The 16074-nt window shown below is 41.4% G+C and overlaps 1 protein-coding gene across 2 annotated transcripts in view; it reads right to left on the reverse strand.

The window, feature by feature from the left end:
• Positions 1 to 801: 801 nt before the first annotated feature.
• Positions 802 to 16074, reverse strand: part of LOC126253466 (collagen alpha-2(IX) chain-like) — a 38368-nt gene continuing 23095 nt past the window's right edge. The window contains exons 2-3 of one of the 2 annotated variants that reach the window (XM_049954822.1): positions 11280 to 11473; positions 802 to 1173 (exon numbers count right to left, since the gene is read on the reverse strand). In XM_049954822.1, coding sequence (XP_049810779.1) covers positions 997 to 1173; positions 11280 to 11473 — 371 coding nt within the window. In that variant the 3' untranslated portion in view covers positions 802 to 996. Of the gene's footprint in view, positions 1174 to 11279; positions 11492 to 16074 lie in introns of both variants that reach the window. The other variant, XM_049954821.1, reaches the window with a different exon arrangement.

Consider the following 16074-nt stretch of genomic DNA (forward strand, 5'->3'; position numbering starts at 1 on the left):
TATATTTTCTCCTTTCATGAATTAAATTCAATATTTCTTCTGTTACCCAAGGATTTCTACTAGCCCTCGTCTTTTTACCTACTTGATCCTCTGTTACCTTGACTATTTCATCTCTCAAAGCTCCCCATTCTTCTTCTACTGTATTTCTTTCCCCCGTTCTTTCCCTAATGCTCTGTCTGAAACTCTGAATTGTGTTACATCTTCCAAAAAACAGAAGTTTATAAAATATTAATTTGAGTCATGGATAGTTCTAGAAGCTTCTGAAATAAAGCTTAATTGGTGTACCCTGTAGCTTTCATGCCAAAATTGTTACTTCATTCACTTTATAATTTCTATTCTGACAGTACAGATGAGCAGGCATGAAGCCCTTTGCTAGTTTACAATGAACAATTATGTATGATGTTGTGTAACAGTTTCGTGAACTTCAGTGGAAGTAAAGAGATCTTGTGACTTTGTGTCTATTGAACAACAAGAAGTGGAAATAAATAGCAGATATGTGAAAATTAAACAAAAACGTTAGGCTATGCTAATGAAAACTAAGAACCTTTTTTTAACAAGTTTAAGCAGACGCCGCAGCTCCTGAACACTGACACTCAAGTAAAAGGTAAGTAAAACCTTTCAAATTGTCATAGAGCTCTCTCCTTAAAGTTTATGCAAAGTTTACTGCACTGACAGTTTTATTCACTAGTTCGCAATGCATTCTGGAACTACTATCTGTAAAGTTAATACATGAGAATGGAACTCTATACAGGGGTGAGGGGGTGGGGCGGGTTGGGGGAGTTTGAGCCAGGATACAAAGACTTTTTGAATGAATTTTTAACATAAACTCTATTTTTCAGAAATACACTATTATATGAAAATATGCTTAACACGAGAATGTAATCAATAAGTGAGCAACACTGGATAATTAGCTAATATGCTAGATCTAAGCAACAGCACAATGCACATCACCTTACTGCATTCAGGATGTATAGCCTGCATCTCAAACAACTAGGTTCACTGTGGTGGGAACACATTTCGAAGGGTACTGCACTTGCAGCCAATGAAGGTGCTCCTCAGCTGGTGCAGCAGCTCCTCGAATGTCAGACGAAGCTGATGAAGTGACTCCTCTTGCTTCACTTGCAGCTCGTACAGGTTCTGCTCCAGTTTCTGCAAGTCTTCACTCCACTCGCACTGTGAATATACACGTAGAGGCTTGATAATGAGGAAATACCATAGTCACCATGTTGATTAAGACGCCATCAGACACAGACACAAACACACTCATCTACACACACATACACACTTACACACACACACACACACACACACACACACACACACACACATACGACAAACTGCAAGAAACACATCACAGTTCCGATGTCTTATATAATTGAGGGATACATTAAACTGAGCTGTGCTTTACTGAGAGTTAGTAAGCATAGTTCAGAGTTACATTAGCACAGGTGAACTGACAATCTTGCATGAGCAATCTCCATCGTTTCTACAGGCCATCAGTCCCTCTCAGACGCGAAAAGAAGGGGCATCTGGGGACATATCACAGGGATAGCCCAATACTTAACCATCAAATCAGTCAGATGTAAGGATTTATAAGAACACGATGATGGCAAATGATGACGCCCAACAGAAACACCAAAATCATATTTGCTGTTACATCATATTACAAATGCGCTGAACTTGTTTATTTATGAAGCATTTGATGTAGTTCTTTAGAGTGAGTTAAAAATGGATAAAAATGTACAAGGATGCACTTGCATCACTGTAGCTCACGAGAACTTTGCCTACCTGAGTCAGTGTTCAGACTGACAGAACAACTGCAGTTATACGTCATTTCCTGAACAACTGGAAAGACTATGTGTTAACAGTTAACAGCCAAACCCGATTTTAGGATGAACTAGTTTCGCCTAGGTCAAAACTCGTTCATCCTGTTACCGATAGGATAAAACAGTTTAGCCTAGGTCGAATCGTTTTATCCTAGTAAGAATTTACATGCCTCAGGGTAAACTTGTACATCCTAGTCTAAACTAATTTCACCTAGTTTGTATCTTCTACAAGATTTTCAAAGTAAACCATATAAAGGAATAGAAATAAAATAGTTAATTAGTTATTTTTTAACTAATCAGCAATTTCACATCTATCACTAGATCGACTTACATATATCCAACCACAGAAATCATTTTATCTGCAATTTGGTTATTTACTTATTTTTCCAAGGTTTACTTTGGAGGCACTTAGAATTGCAGAGTACTTTTTTTCTTACAATTGCATTTGTTGTACAGTTTTTCATGCAACTACATTTCACGAAGCCTTCCCTGATCCAACCGAATGTTTTGTGGCTGCAATCGTTAAAGATATTTCAATATCCTGGTTAACATCTCTCACATCTAAAAACTTCTGAATGCAGACGTCGAAATCAGTTCTAAAAAAATAAAAAAGAAGTTAAAACAAATATTTTTTAAATATTTTATTACAAAAATTATGGAAAATTTTAATAAAATTGTACATGCAATAATGTTTTTGAAGTATGCCATGTTTGGTGCCACCTTTGAACAGGCCCTCATCAGTCTTTTGAAGTATTACTCCACTTATGTTTCGAAGGTCACCTCTACCACTATCTACATCTGGAATAGGTATGGTTACGTTGTCTCCACTGTCAGTTGGTGGATGGGATTTGTCAGAGGAAGCTTTCATTCTTTTAGCTTGTTTTTTTAAATTGTCTGTCGCAATTTTTCTAGCATTTTGAATGTCGTTTGTGTCAATTTCCATGATGTTATCATCATCACTGTCTTCGTACTATTCAGTATTGCTGTCATCTTCGATTGCCTTCTTTAGGTCATCTTCATCCTGAATACCATTTATGATTTCTTGAGGCAACGAGGAAGTGGAAAGTCTTACTCTTGGTTCGATTCCGATTAATGCTTTGTAAGGTGATTGTTTTATGCCAGAGTGGTAAGCTCGATTTTTCATGAATTGGACATACCTTAATCCTTCCGACCACTTCGTCGAATTGTTGTCCTTTAACCAAGAAGTTATCATATTTTCAATGTCTTGGATGGCACGTACATCAGATCCCTGACTCTGGCTGTGCCTTGGTTTTCCACGCACAATTTTCAGTTCTGACCAAAGCTTTGCGAGTTCACTTATAACATTATTGACAAATTCTCTGCCATTATCAGATTGAAGAATGCACGGCGCCCTTACAGTTAAGAATACATCATTCAAATGATAAGCCTCTTCTTCAGCCCTCTTTGATGTTAACGTTAGAAGGAGAACAAATTTTGTGAAATGGTCTTGGTAAACTAGAATGAATTTTAAATTCCCATCTGGTTATGATTAGGAAATCAATCAGATCTACTTGGCATCTGCTATTAATTTCCGAATGGAGAATTGGCTTTGAAACTAGCCCTCTTTTCTTTTTTGTCTTCTTTTGTTGACAAACATCACACATTGATAAATAGAGGCATACCATTTCCTTTGTGATGTTGGCATATTTTTTTGATGTCTCGGCCAACATTCTATCGCGACCACCATGACGCACGGCTATATGAGCTGCGCCAATCAAATCATCATAAGGTTCGTCAACTGGAACAAGGTATTTTATATTCACTTCACACCGTGCAATGAGTTTTTTCACATCACCAATTTTCAAAAAAACCAACCGTTTCAGTCTTCTTTTTTGTAATGATGTTCTTTTTTCCAATTTTTCCGCGTCTTCTACTTGTTCAACCAAACCCGCATATTCGTCTACTGATAAAACATTTTTATGAGAAGACATTTTATTTTCACTCTGCAAAATTTCCTCCAGGGGCTTTTCTCTCAACAGCTTTTGATTGGTATGTCTACTACACGAAGGCTAGTCCATGATGAAAGGCCTCACAATAATTATACTAGGATTATAATAAAATCCTTTAAACGCAACCAGCAACTTAACACGCGTACTCGTCGATTCAAAATACCGTTCAAAACAAAGAACAGTGCGAGAGAAGAGCGGTTGGCAGGCGAGAGGGGCGAGCCAGAGATGATTCGGGGATCCGTCGTTCGTACAGGCAGCGACATGCGTTCAGACTAGGCGAAACTAGTTCAGATTAGGATGTACCATATTTAAATTCTAACTCGGATAAACCGATTCGACTTAGGCTAAACTATTTTATCTTATCGGTAACAGGATGAACGAGTTTGACCTAGGCGAAACTAGTTCATCCTAAAATCGGGTTTGGCCAGTAACATATGCACTATTCTCCAGGTTCGATTAGCCGGCCGCTGTGGACGAGCGGTTCTAGGAGCTTCAGTCTGCACCGCTCTACCGCTGCGGTCGCAGGTTCGAATCCTGCCTCGGGCATGGATGTGTATGATGTCCTTAGGTTAGTTAGGCTTAAGTAGTTCTAAGTTCTAGGCGACTGAAGACCTCAGATGTTAAGTCATATTGTGCTCAGAGCCATTTGAATCTCTTGAACCAGGTTCGATTTTTTATAGGCTTGCAAAGGAATAATCTGAGCGATAAAGTCCGATTTTCAAATCTAACTCTAAGGGTTTCTTGTGGTAATCTAGTTTTATTCTGTACTCTACCATTTCACTCCACTTTATCGTTCATTTTTGTATTTAGCCTTCATGTATATCTAAAACTTAGAGTTTTGTAATTTTAGAATATGATTCACTAACAATTAAGTAATTACTCTTTCCATGACCAAGATACTAGAAGGTATCAGATAGATTATATAATGGTAAGACAGAGATTTAGGAACCAGGTTTTAAATTGTAAGACATTTCCAGGGGCAGATGTGGACTCTGACTACAATCTATTGGTTATGACCTGTAGATTAAAACTGAAGAAACTGCAAAAAGGTGGAAATTTAAGGAGATGGGACCTGGATAAACTGACTAAACCAGAGGTTGTACAGAGTTACAGGGAGAGCATAAGGGAACGATTGACACGAATGGGGGAAAGAAGTACAGTAGAAGAAGAATGGGTAGCTCTGAGGGATGAAGCAGTGAAGGCAGCAGAGGATCAAGTAGGTAAAAAGACGAGGGCTAGTAGAAATCCATGGGTAACAGAAGAAATATTGAATTTAATTGATGAAAGGAGAAAATATAAAAATGCAGTAAATGAAGCAGGCCAAAAGGAATACAAACGTTTCAAAAATGAGATCGACAGGAAGTGCAAAATGGCTAAGCAGGGATGGTTAGAGGACAAATGTAAGGATGTAGAGGCTAATCTCACTAGGGGTTAGATAGATACTGCCTACAGGAAAATTAAAGAGACCTTTGTAGGAAAGAGAACCACTTGTATGAATATCAAGAGCTCAGATGGAAACCCAGTTCTAAGCAAAGAAGGGAAAGCAGAAAGGTGGAAGGAGTATATAGAGGGTCTATACAAGGGCGATGTACTTGAGGACAATATTATGGAAATGGAAGAGGATGTAGATGAAGATGAAATGGCAGATACGATACTGCGTGAAGAGTTTGACAGAGCACTGAAATACATGAGTCGGAACAAGGCCCTGGGAGTAGACAACTTTCCATTAGAACTACTGACGGCCTTGGGAGAGCCAGTCCTGACAAAACTCTACCATCTGGTAAGCAAGATGTATGACACAGGCGAAATATCCTCAGACTTCAAGAACAATATAATAATTCCAATCCCAAAGAAAGCAGGTGTTGACAGATGTGAAAATTACCGAATTATCAGTTTAATAAGTCACAGCTGCAAAATAATAACACGAATTCTTTACAGACGATTGGAAATGGTAGAAGTTGACCTCGGGGAAGATCAGTTTGGAATCCGTAGAAATATTGGAACACGTGAGGCAATACTGGCCTTACAACTTATCTTAGAAGAAAGATTAAGGAAAGGCAAACCTACGTTTCTAGCATTTGCAGACTTAGAGAAAGCGTGGAATGTCAGATCCCTTAATCGGGCAGGTAGGTTAGAAAATTTAAAAAGGGAAATGGATAGGTTAAAATTAGATATAGTGGGAATTAGTGAAGTTCGGTGGCAGGAGGAACAAGACTTTTGGTCAGGTGATTACAGGGTTATAAATACAAAATCAAATAGGGGTAATGCAGGAGTAGGTTTAATAATGAATAAAAAATAGGAGTGAGGGTTAGCTACTACAAACAGCATAGTGAACGCATTATTGTGGCCAAGATAGACACAAAGCCCATGCCTATCACAGTAGTTCAAGTTTATATGCCAACTAGCTCTGCAGATAATGAAGAAATTGATGAAATGTATGACGAGATAAAAGAAATTATTCAGGTAGTGAAGGGAGACGAAAATTTAATAGTCATGGGTGACTGGAATTCGTCAGTAGGAAAAGGGAGAGAAGGAAACATAGTAGGTGAATATGGATTGGGGGGAAGGAATGAAAGAGGAAGCCGCCTTGTAGAATTTTGCACAGAGCACAACTTAATCATAGCAAACACTTGGTTCAAGAATCATAAAAGAAGGTGGTATACCTGGAAGAATCCTGGAGATACTAAAAGGTATCAGATAGATTATATAATGGTAAGACAGAGATTTAGGAACCAGGTTTTAAATTGTAAGACATTTCCTGGGGCAGATGTGGATTCTGACCACAATCTATTGGTTATGAACTGCAGATTGAAACTGAAGAAACTGCATAAAGGTGGTAATTTAAGGAGATGGGACCTGGATAAACTGAAAGAACCAGAGGTTGTAGAGAGTTTGAGGGAGAGCATAAGGGAACACTTGACAGGAATGGGGGAAAGAAATACAGTAGAAGAAGAATGGGTAGTTCTGAGGGATGAAGTAGTGAAGGCAGCAGACGATCAAGTAGGTAAAAAGACGAGGGCTAATACACTCCTGGAAATGGAAAAAAGAACACATTGACACCGGTGTGTCAGACCCACCATACTTGCTCCGAACACTGCGAGAGGGCTGTACAAGCAATGATCACACGCACGGCACAGCGGACACACCAGGAACCGCGGTGTTGGCCGTCGAATGGCGCTAGCTGCGCAGCATTTGTGCACCGCCGCCGTCAGTGTCAGCCAGTTTGCCGTGGCATACGGAGCTCCATCGCAGTCTTTAACACTGGTAGCATGCCGCGACAGCGTGGACGTGAACCGTATGTGCAGTTGACGGACTTTGAGCGAGGGCGTATAGTGGGCATGCGGGAGGCCGGGTGGACGTACCGCCGAATTGCTCAAAACGTGGGGCGTGAGGTCTCCACAGTACATCGATGTTGTCGCCAGTGGTCGGCGGAAGATGCACGTGCCCGTCGACCTGGGACCGGACCGCAGCGACGCACGGATGCATGCCAAGACCGTAGGATCCTACGCAGTGCCGTAGGGGACCGCACCGCCACTTCCCAAGGACACTGTTGCTCCTGGGGTATCGGCGAGGACCATTCGCATCCGTCTCCATGAAGCTGGGCTACGGTCCCGCACACCGTTAGGCCGTCTTCCGCTCACGCCCCAACATCGTGCAGCCCGCCTCCAGTGGTGTCGCGACAGGCGTGAATGGAGGGACGAATGGAGACGTGTCGTCTTCAGCGATGAGAGTCGCTTCTGCCTTGGTGCCAATGATGGTCGTATGCGTGTTTGGCGCCGTGCAGGTGAGCGCCACAATCAGGACTGCATACGACCGAGGCACACAGGGCCAACACCCGGCATCATGGTGTGGGGAGCGATCTCCTACACTGGCCGTACACCACTGGTGATCGTCGAGGGGACACTGAATAGTGCACGGTGCATCCAAACCGTCATCGAACCCATCGTTCTACCATTCCTAGACCGGCAAGGGACTTGCTGTTCCAACAGGACAATGCACGTCCGCATGTATCCCGTGCCACCCAACGTGCTCTAGAAGGTGTAAGTCAACTACCCTGGCCAGCAAGATCTCCGGATCTGTCCCCCATTGAGCATGTTTGGGACTGGATGAAGCGTCGTCTCACGCGGTCTGCACGTCCAGCACGAACGCTGGTCCAACTGAGGCGCCAGGTGGAAATGGCGTGGCAAGCCGTTCCACAGGACTACATCCAGCATCTCTAAAATCGTCTCCATGGGAGAATAGCAGCCTGCATTGCTGCGAAATGTGGATATACACTGTACTAGTGCCGACATTGTGCATGCTCTGTTGCCTGTGTCTATGTGCCTGTGGTTCTGTCAGTGTGATCAGGTGATGTATCTGACCCCAGGAATGTGTCAATAAAGTTTCCCCTTCCTGGGACAATGAATTCACGGTGTTCTTATTTCAATTTCCAGGAGTGTAGAAATCCTTGGGTAACAGAAGAAATATTGAATTTAATTGATGAAAGGAGAAAATATAAAAATGCAGTAAATGAAGCAGGCAAAAAGGAATACAAGCGTCTCAAAAATGAGATCGACAGGAAGTGCAAAATGGCTAAGCAGGGATGGCTAGAGGACAAATGTAAGGATGTAGAGACTTGTCTCACTAGGGGTAAGATAGATACTGCCTACAGGAAAATTAAAGAAACGTTTGCAGAAAAGAGAACCACTTGTATGAATATCAAGAGCTCAGATGGAAACCCAGTTCTAAGCAAAGAAGGGAAAGCAGAAAGGTGGAAGGAGTATATAGAGGGTCTATACAAGGGCGATGTACTTGAGGACAATATTACAGAAATGGAAGAGGATGTAGATGAAGATGAAATGGGAGATACGATACTGCGTGAAGAGTTCGACAGAGCACTGAAAGACCTGAGTCGAAACAAGGCCCTGGGAGTAGACAACATTCCATTAGAACTACTGACGGCCTTGGGAGAGCCAGTCATGACAAAACTCTACCATCTGGTGAGCAAGATGTATGAGACAGGCGAAATACCCTCAGACTTCAAGAAGAATGTAATAATTCGAATTCCAAAGAAAGCAGGTGTTGACAGATGTGAAAATTACCGGACCATCAGTTTAATAAGTCACAGCTGCAAAATACTAACACGAATTCTTTACAGACGAATGGAAAAACTGGTAGAAGCCGACCTCGGGGAAGTTCAGTTTGGATTCCGTAGAAATGTTGGAAAACGTGAGGCAATACTGACCTTACGACTTATCTTAGAAGCTAGATTAAGAAAAGGCAAACCTACGTTTCTAGCATTTGTTGACGTAGAGAAAGCTTTTGACAATGTTAACTGGAATACTCTCTTTCAAATTCTGAAGGTGGCAGGGGTAAAAAACAGGGAGCGAAAGGCTATTTACAATTTGTACAGAAACCAGATGGCAGTTATAAGAGTCGAGGGGCATGAAAGGGAAGCAGTGGTTGGGAAAGGTGTGAGACAGGGTTGTAGCCTCTCCCCGATGTTATTCAATCTGTATATTGAGCAAGCAGTAAAGGAAACAAAAGAAAAATTCGGAGTAGGTATTAAAATCCATGGAGAAGAAGTAAAAACTTTGAGGTTCGCCGATGACATTGTAATTCTGTCAGAGACAGCAAAGGACTTGGAAGAGCAGTTGAACGGAATGGACAGTGTCTTGAAAGGAGGATATAAGATGAACATCAACAAAAGCAAAACGAGTATAATGGAATGTAGTCAAATTAAGTCGGGTGATGCTGAGGGAATTAGGTTAGGAAATGAGACACTTAAAGTAGTAAAGGAGTTTTGCTATTTAGGGAGTAAAATAACCGATGATGGTCGAAGTAGAGAGGATATAAAATGTAGACTGGCAATGGCAAGGAAAGCGTTTCTCAAGAAGAGAAATTTGTTAACATCAAGTATAGATTTAAGTGTCAGGAAGTCGTTTCTGAAAGTACTTGTATGGAGTGTAGCCATGTATGGAAGTGAAACATGGACGCTAACTAGTTTGGACAAGAAGAGAATAGAAGCTTTCGAAATGTGGTGCTACAGAAGAATGCTGAAGATAAGGTGGGTAGATCACGTAACTAATGAGGAGGTACTGAATAGGATTGGAGAGAAGAGAAGTTTGTGGCACAACTTGACTAGAAGAAGGGATCGGTTGGTAGGACATGTTTTGAGGCATCAAGGGATCACAAATTTAGCATTGGAGGGCAGCGTGGAGGGTAAAAATCGTAGAGGGAGACCAAGAGATGAATACACTAAACAGATTCAGAAGGATATAGGTTGCAGTAGGTACTGGGAGATGAAGAAGCTTGCACAGGATAGAGTAGCATGGAGAGCTGCATCAAACCAGTCTCAGGACTGAAGACCACAACAACAACAGAGAAAGCTTTTGACAATGTTGACTGGAATACTCTCTTTCAAATTCTGAAGGTGGCAGGGATAAAATACAGGGAGCGAAAGGCTATTTACAATTTGAACAGAAACCAGATGGCAGTTATAAGAGTCGAGGGACATGAAAGGGAAGCAGTGGTTGGGAAGGGAGTGAGACAGGGTTGTAGCGTCTCCCCAATGTTATTCAATCTGTGTATTGAGCAAACAGTAAAGGTAACAAAAGAAAAATTCGGAATAGGAATTAAAATCCAAAGAGAAGAAATAAAAACTTTGAGGTTTGCCGATGACATCGTTATTGTGTCAGAGACAGCAAAGGACCTGGAAGAGCAGTTGAACGGAATGGACAGTGTCTTGGAAGGAGGATATAAGATGAACATCAACAAAAGCAAAACGAGGATAATGGAATGTAGTCGAATTAAGTCCGGTGATGCTGAGAGAATTAGATTAGGAAATGAGACACTTATAGTAGTCAAGGAGTTTTGCTATTTGGGGAGCAAAATAACTGATGATGGTCGAAGTAGGGAAGATATAAAATGTAGACTGGCAATGGCAAGGAAGGCGTTTCTGAAGGAGAGAAATTTGTTAACATCGAGTATCTATTTAAGTGTCAGGAAGGAGTTTCTGAAAGTATCTGTATGGAGTGTAGCCATGTATGGGAGTGAAACATGGACGATAAATAGTTTGGACAAGAAGAGAATAGAACCTATCGAAAAGTGGTGCTACAGAGGAATGCTGAAGATTAGATGGGTAGATCACATAACTAATGATGAAGTATTGAACAGAATTGGGGAGAAGAGGAGTTTGTGGCACAACTTGACAAAAAGAAGGGACCGATTAGTAGGACATGTTCTGAGGCATCAAGGGATCACAAATTTAGCATTGGAGGGCAGCGTGGAGGGTAAAAATCGTAGAGGGATACCAAGAGGTGAATACACTAAGCAGATTCAGAAGGATGTAGGTTGCAGTAAGTACTGGGAAGCTTGCACAGGATAGGGTAGCATGGAGAGCTGCATCAAACCAGTCTCCGGAGTGAAGACCACAACAACAACAACATAACCAAGGAGCTAAGAAAAGTACAAACCATAAAAAATAAACCATAAAAAATTATACCGCAGCAGATGGGTCTTCCACTATCGGTCCAGCACGTCCAGGAGGTCCGGGAGGTCCAACTGGCCCAGGAATTCCAGGTGGTCCAGGTGTTCCAGGTCGCCCGGGATCGCCCTTCCTCCCCGGTGGCCCGGGAACACCATCATATCCAGGTCTACCAGGTTCTCCGGGAGGGCCGGGAGGGCCTACTCGTCTGACTGCAACAGAGCTGGCCACTGTCATGCAGTCTTACAATTAGCACTGTCTTTACACAAACCAATGCAGTCGTAACGGTAGAAAAATGGTTCAAATGGCTCTGAGCACTATGGGACTTGACAGCTATGGTCATCAGTCCCCTAGAACTTAGAACTACTTAAACCTAACTAACCTAAGGACATCACACAACTCCCAGCCATCACGAGGCAGAGAAAATCCCCGACCCCGCCGGGAATCGAACCCGGGAACCCGGGCGTGGGAAGCGAGAACGCTACCGCACGACCACGAGATGCGGACGTAACGGTAGAAACTAGTGAGACTACCTGTTGAGGGGAAAGCTCTTTCAGGTACACCATGGGAGTTTAAAAAAGTAATATAAGTACCAAATTATAAGAAGTTAATATCTATAACTCAGACATTTACCTTGACATGTGATATGCTAGAAGCAATACATAAGTAATTATTATTTTGTAACTTGAGTAGAGTTTTAGACTGTATGAATCATGAGACACAGCAGACCCAACCGCATATTGAAACAGCGTCATACTATTTGCATAACCAGGACTCGCCTGTAAAGACGACATGGTGCCACTGCTGTGTTTGTAATTGTTGTTTTTCGCATCTTTGTGGCGCTACTCTCTCTGCTACCACTTCAAAGGAAGCCAGAACAGTGGCCGGCCTACTGACTGCAGTGCTGCAGACATCAGCCTGTTGATACTGGTCTTGCTGTGAACAAGCCCATTTCTTCATGGAAGGTATGTGACCTGCCTATACGGTACTACATGAACGAAAACACACTGTCTCGACTCTCGGGCGCTAGTGGAGTGGAGTCGTTGAGAAAGAGCATGGCGTTGGATATGTCGCTCCTGTATCAATCGCTCTCATATTCGCGTGAGAGTCCTGTTATTTCGACCACCCCAAACAGCAGTATGATGGAATGATGAACAGCAGTCTCAATAGGCGGCGATATCGCCGCTGCCACTGTCGAATTCTGAAATGTGCTGCTTACAAACAACATCAAATGCGATTTCTTAATGAGAACTGGCTATGTGTTTTTTCCCTTACGTACAGAATATACTCCTACCTATTTTGTGGGGTCTCACTGAAATGCTTATCATTTGCATATCCCATCATGTAGTAGAGTTATTGCTAATTTGACATTGCTTGCCTGTCACCTTCGTGGTATTCCAATTTTAATGGCCAGTAGTTTATACATGTATAGCAATAGAATCGGACCACTACCAAACTGAAATGAATAGTTATACATGTGCATTTGTTACTGAGTATTACTTTCTAACGTATGAAGTTTATTACTAATGCTGAACCACAAAATAATTTACTGAGCACAACTGAGTAAAACTGAGACACCTACCATGGCTAATGCAAGAGAGTACAGAAGCAGGTCACACCAGAGTCGACTGGATGCTGTTATATCGACAGCCTGCTAATACAAGAACTATCGCTATGACGCCAGGCAATTACCAAAACACAGACAGCTGAGGGACCAGAATTGTAACATCAGCAGAAAGGCAAAGCAACTGCTGTGTTGGTTACCTGTTTCCTTCACATCCAAGCACGATTTTTCTGTGGTTTAAATGATAGAAATTGATGCTGTAGCAAAATAAGGGTGGATCAAGTCCGTATAAATACTCTTCGTTTTTAGTCAAAGGTATCACACTCTACCAGCCGCCAGTCCTGAGGATTTACCTAACTCAGTCCACATGTCTATGAGTCTGCGGGTCTATGAGTCACCCTACCTGTTCTCTGTCACTGCCCTGATGCTGACGAAGTCTGATGCTGTGACCTTAGCTTACTTCAGCTTCTATTCTGGTGGCCTATAGCTTGAGCCAGTGGCTATGCGGCCATTCATCCACAATCGCTCGTGGAGGAAAACTCCTTACTGCTTGCCTCTACTTGCGTGGCCAGCCACCTCTGCTGCTGTCAGCCGTGTCACTCACCTTGGATCCAGGACATAGTTCAGAATGCACCTCTGCATGCTATGTCCTGGGCTGCCAGCAGTCTAATCTGCATTACGAGTCGCTGCTCACTGTTGTGGTCAGTGTCCTTGTAGAATCACTGCAGTAATCACCTCTGGGTGTCCAACACTGCACCCTGTCTGGCCCCCAGCTGATGGCTGCACCTCCCTGCAGGCTACACACGGGTTACGTCGCAAGGGGGTTTGGCTTCTTAAAGTACCATCATGACAGTTGTGGCTGATGAACAAAATAGGAATGTCATAACAATAATGTTTTAATGCCAACACGTCAGACGACTACCAGGCATCCACTCACCACTCCACTACTATCCTGGCCACAGTGGTGAACTATTGGCTACCTCACTTTTGCCAGCCCATTACCACCACCGACCACAGAGGCTTTCCACAGCCACCTCTGTACTAACATGCTCCGTATCCTCACAACGCCTGTCTCAAACCACCAAAGCACTTATTAAAATTTGTACTCGTAGCAATGCACTAGGTGTACACTAGAAAGATGTGAAAATTAAAGTCATGTGTCCTGGCTGTGTTATGCTAATAATTTTTAAATTTAATTAACAGGTGTGCAGCTCACTTCCCACAGAACCTTTATTTACAAGACATCAGCTATTAACAGTCAAAATTTTGATGCCTACATTAATCGAATATACAACAGTTTGATGACTGCTACACGCACAATAGATGGTGCTGAAATTTCATAAATATTTAATACACAAATAAATAAAACAGTAAACATATTCAACATATATGGAACCCTACAAATTATGCTACAAAACAGGCTGAGAATACCATACAAACTTTCATAAAGGATCATTATACGACGACCATTCCATCAGTCATAATGCCTACGTAACGACAAGGTATGGAACGAATGAGAGAATACATTAAGGCAAGCACCGCTCCACCGTTCCAAATGTCTACCCATAAAAACTTCTATCAACAGAGGTTAGCTATCAAATCTACCTCTTACGTAGTCTAAAACACATGGAGTGCTGAGGAGATGTCCTGTACAAGGTAGTTAGTGCATCATAAGCGCGTTATCTATCTTAAATATAACTTTTTTCTCACTAAAATTTCGCTCTATAACCACCAGACAAAGATAACATCAATTTTACATTTTTATATGTTGATAAAACAGAGGACTGATCAACTGCCTTTATGAAACCTTCTTATATACTCTAAAGATCCAGGATGTATGCGACAGATGGAAATAATGTTCGGGAAACTGACTCATCCTATTTTAAATAGCAGTTGCACTATTTAGTGTATGTGGAGGGCGGGGGCGGGGTGGTTGTGCAAATCGTGGGTACCTCTGAGCCTGCAGTAGCGTTCAGACGTGCATTCATCAGTGTTAGATTCAAGGTAATGTTCAAAGTTGTATCCACCGGCATTATGTGTGGGGCAGTATCCGGAGGTGGCTCCACCCGCACAAGGTAGGGTGTATGCGATGCTGTTAACCCTATATTAACTGTATTAATTAGGAATGACTTAACTGATCTAAATGCACCGCACTGAAATAGTAACTGTCACTCATTAGCTTCTTCAAAACTTATTCTGTAATGTTTTGTTAAAGCCAACGAAATGCATTCAAACTGTCACACTTAACTTTATATCGAAAATCCAATGAGCTGCTGAACAAGTTGCTACCTGCACTACAATTTTCAACTTAATGGTGAGGAGGCTGTGGTTTAATGGGTACCATAACTGGGACACATTAACTTGAATAACACATCCTGTCAGCATATATTGTGCTACTAAAGACCAACATATATAAAACATAATATTATACGACAGTTATATAAAATTACACGTTCCAAACAGTTAAAAGTAAACACATGTGACTTAAAAAAATGTTTTCACTGTAATTTGTTTCATCCCAGAGAATGTCCTGTATAATAATTAATTCGACTTGTTATTTGTTTAGATTAGATTAGATTAATACTAATTCCATGGATCATGAATACGATCTTTCGTAATGATGTGGAACGAGTCAAAATTTCCAATACATGACATAATTAAGTTAATTTAACAACATAATTAAGTTAATAGAACAACTTTTTTATTTTTTGTTTTTTTATTTATTTTTTTAATTTTTTTTCTTAATTTATATCTAAAAATTCCTCTATGGAGTAGGAGTTGTCATTCGGAAATTCTTTTAATTTCTTCTTAAATACTTGTTGGTTATCTGTCAGACTTTTGATACTATTTGGTAAGTGACCAAAGACTTTAGTGGCAGTATAATTCACCCCTTTCTGTGCCAAAGTTAGATTTAATCTTGAATAGTGAAGATCATCCTTTCTCCTAGTATTGTAGTTATGCGCACTGCTATTACTTTTGAATTGGGTTTGGTTGCTAACAACAAATTTCATAAGAGAGTATATATACTGAGAAGCTTCTGTGAATATCCCTAGATCCTTAAATAAATGTCTGCAGGATGATCTTGGGTGGACTCCAGCTATTATTCTGATTACACGCTTTTGTGCAATAAATACTTTATTCCTCAGTGATGAATTAGCCCAAAATATGATGCCATATGCAAGCAATGAGTGAAAATAGGCGTAGTAAGCTAATTTGCTAAGATGTTTATCACCAAAATTTGCAATGACC

This window comes from Schistocerca nitens, chromosome 4 (assembly GCF_023898315.1).
Source record: "Schistocerca nitens isolate TAMUIC-IGC-003100 chromosome 4, iqSchNite1.1, whole genome shotgun sequence".
In the NCBI taxonomy this organism is placed as follows: Eukaryota; Metazoa; Arthropoda; class Insecta; order Orthoptera; family Acrididae; genus Schistocerca; species Schistocerca nitens.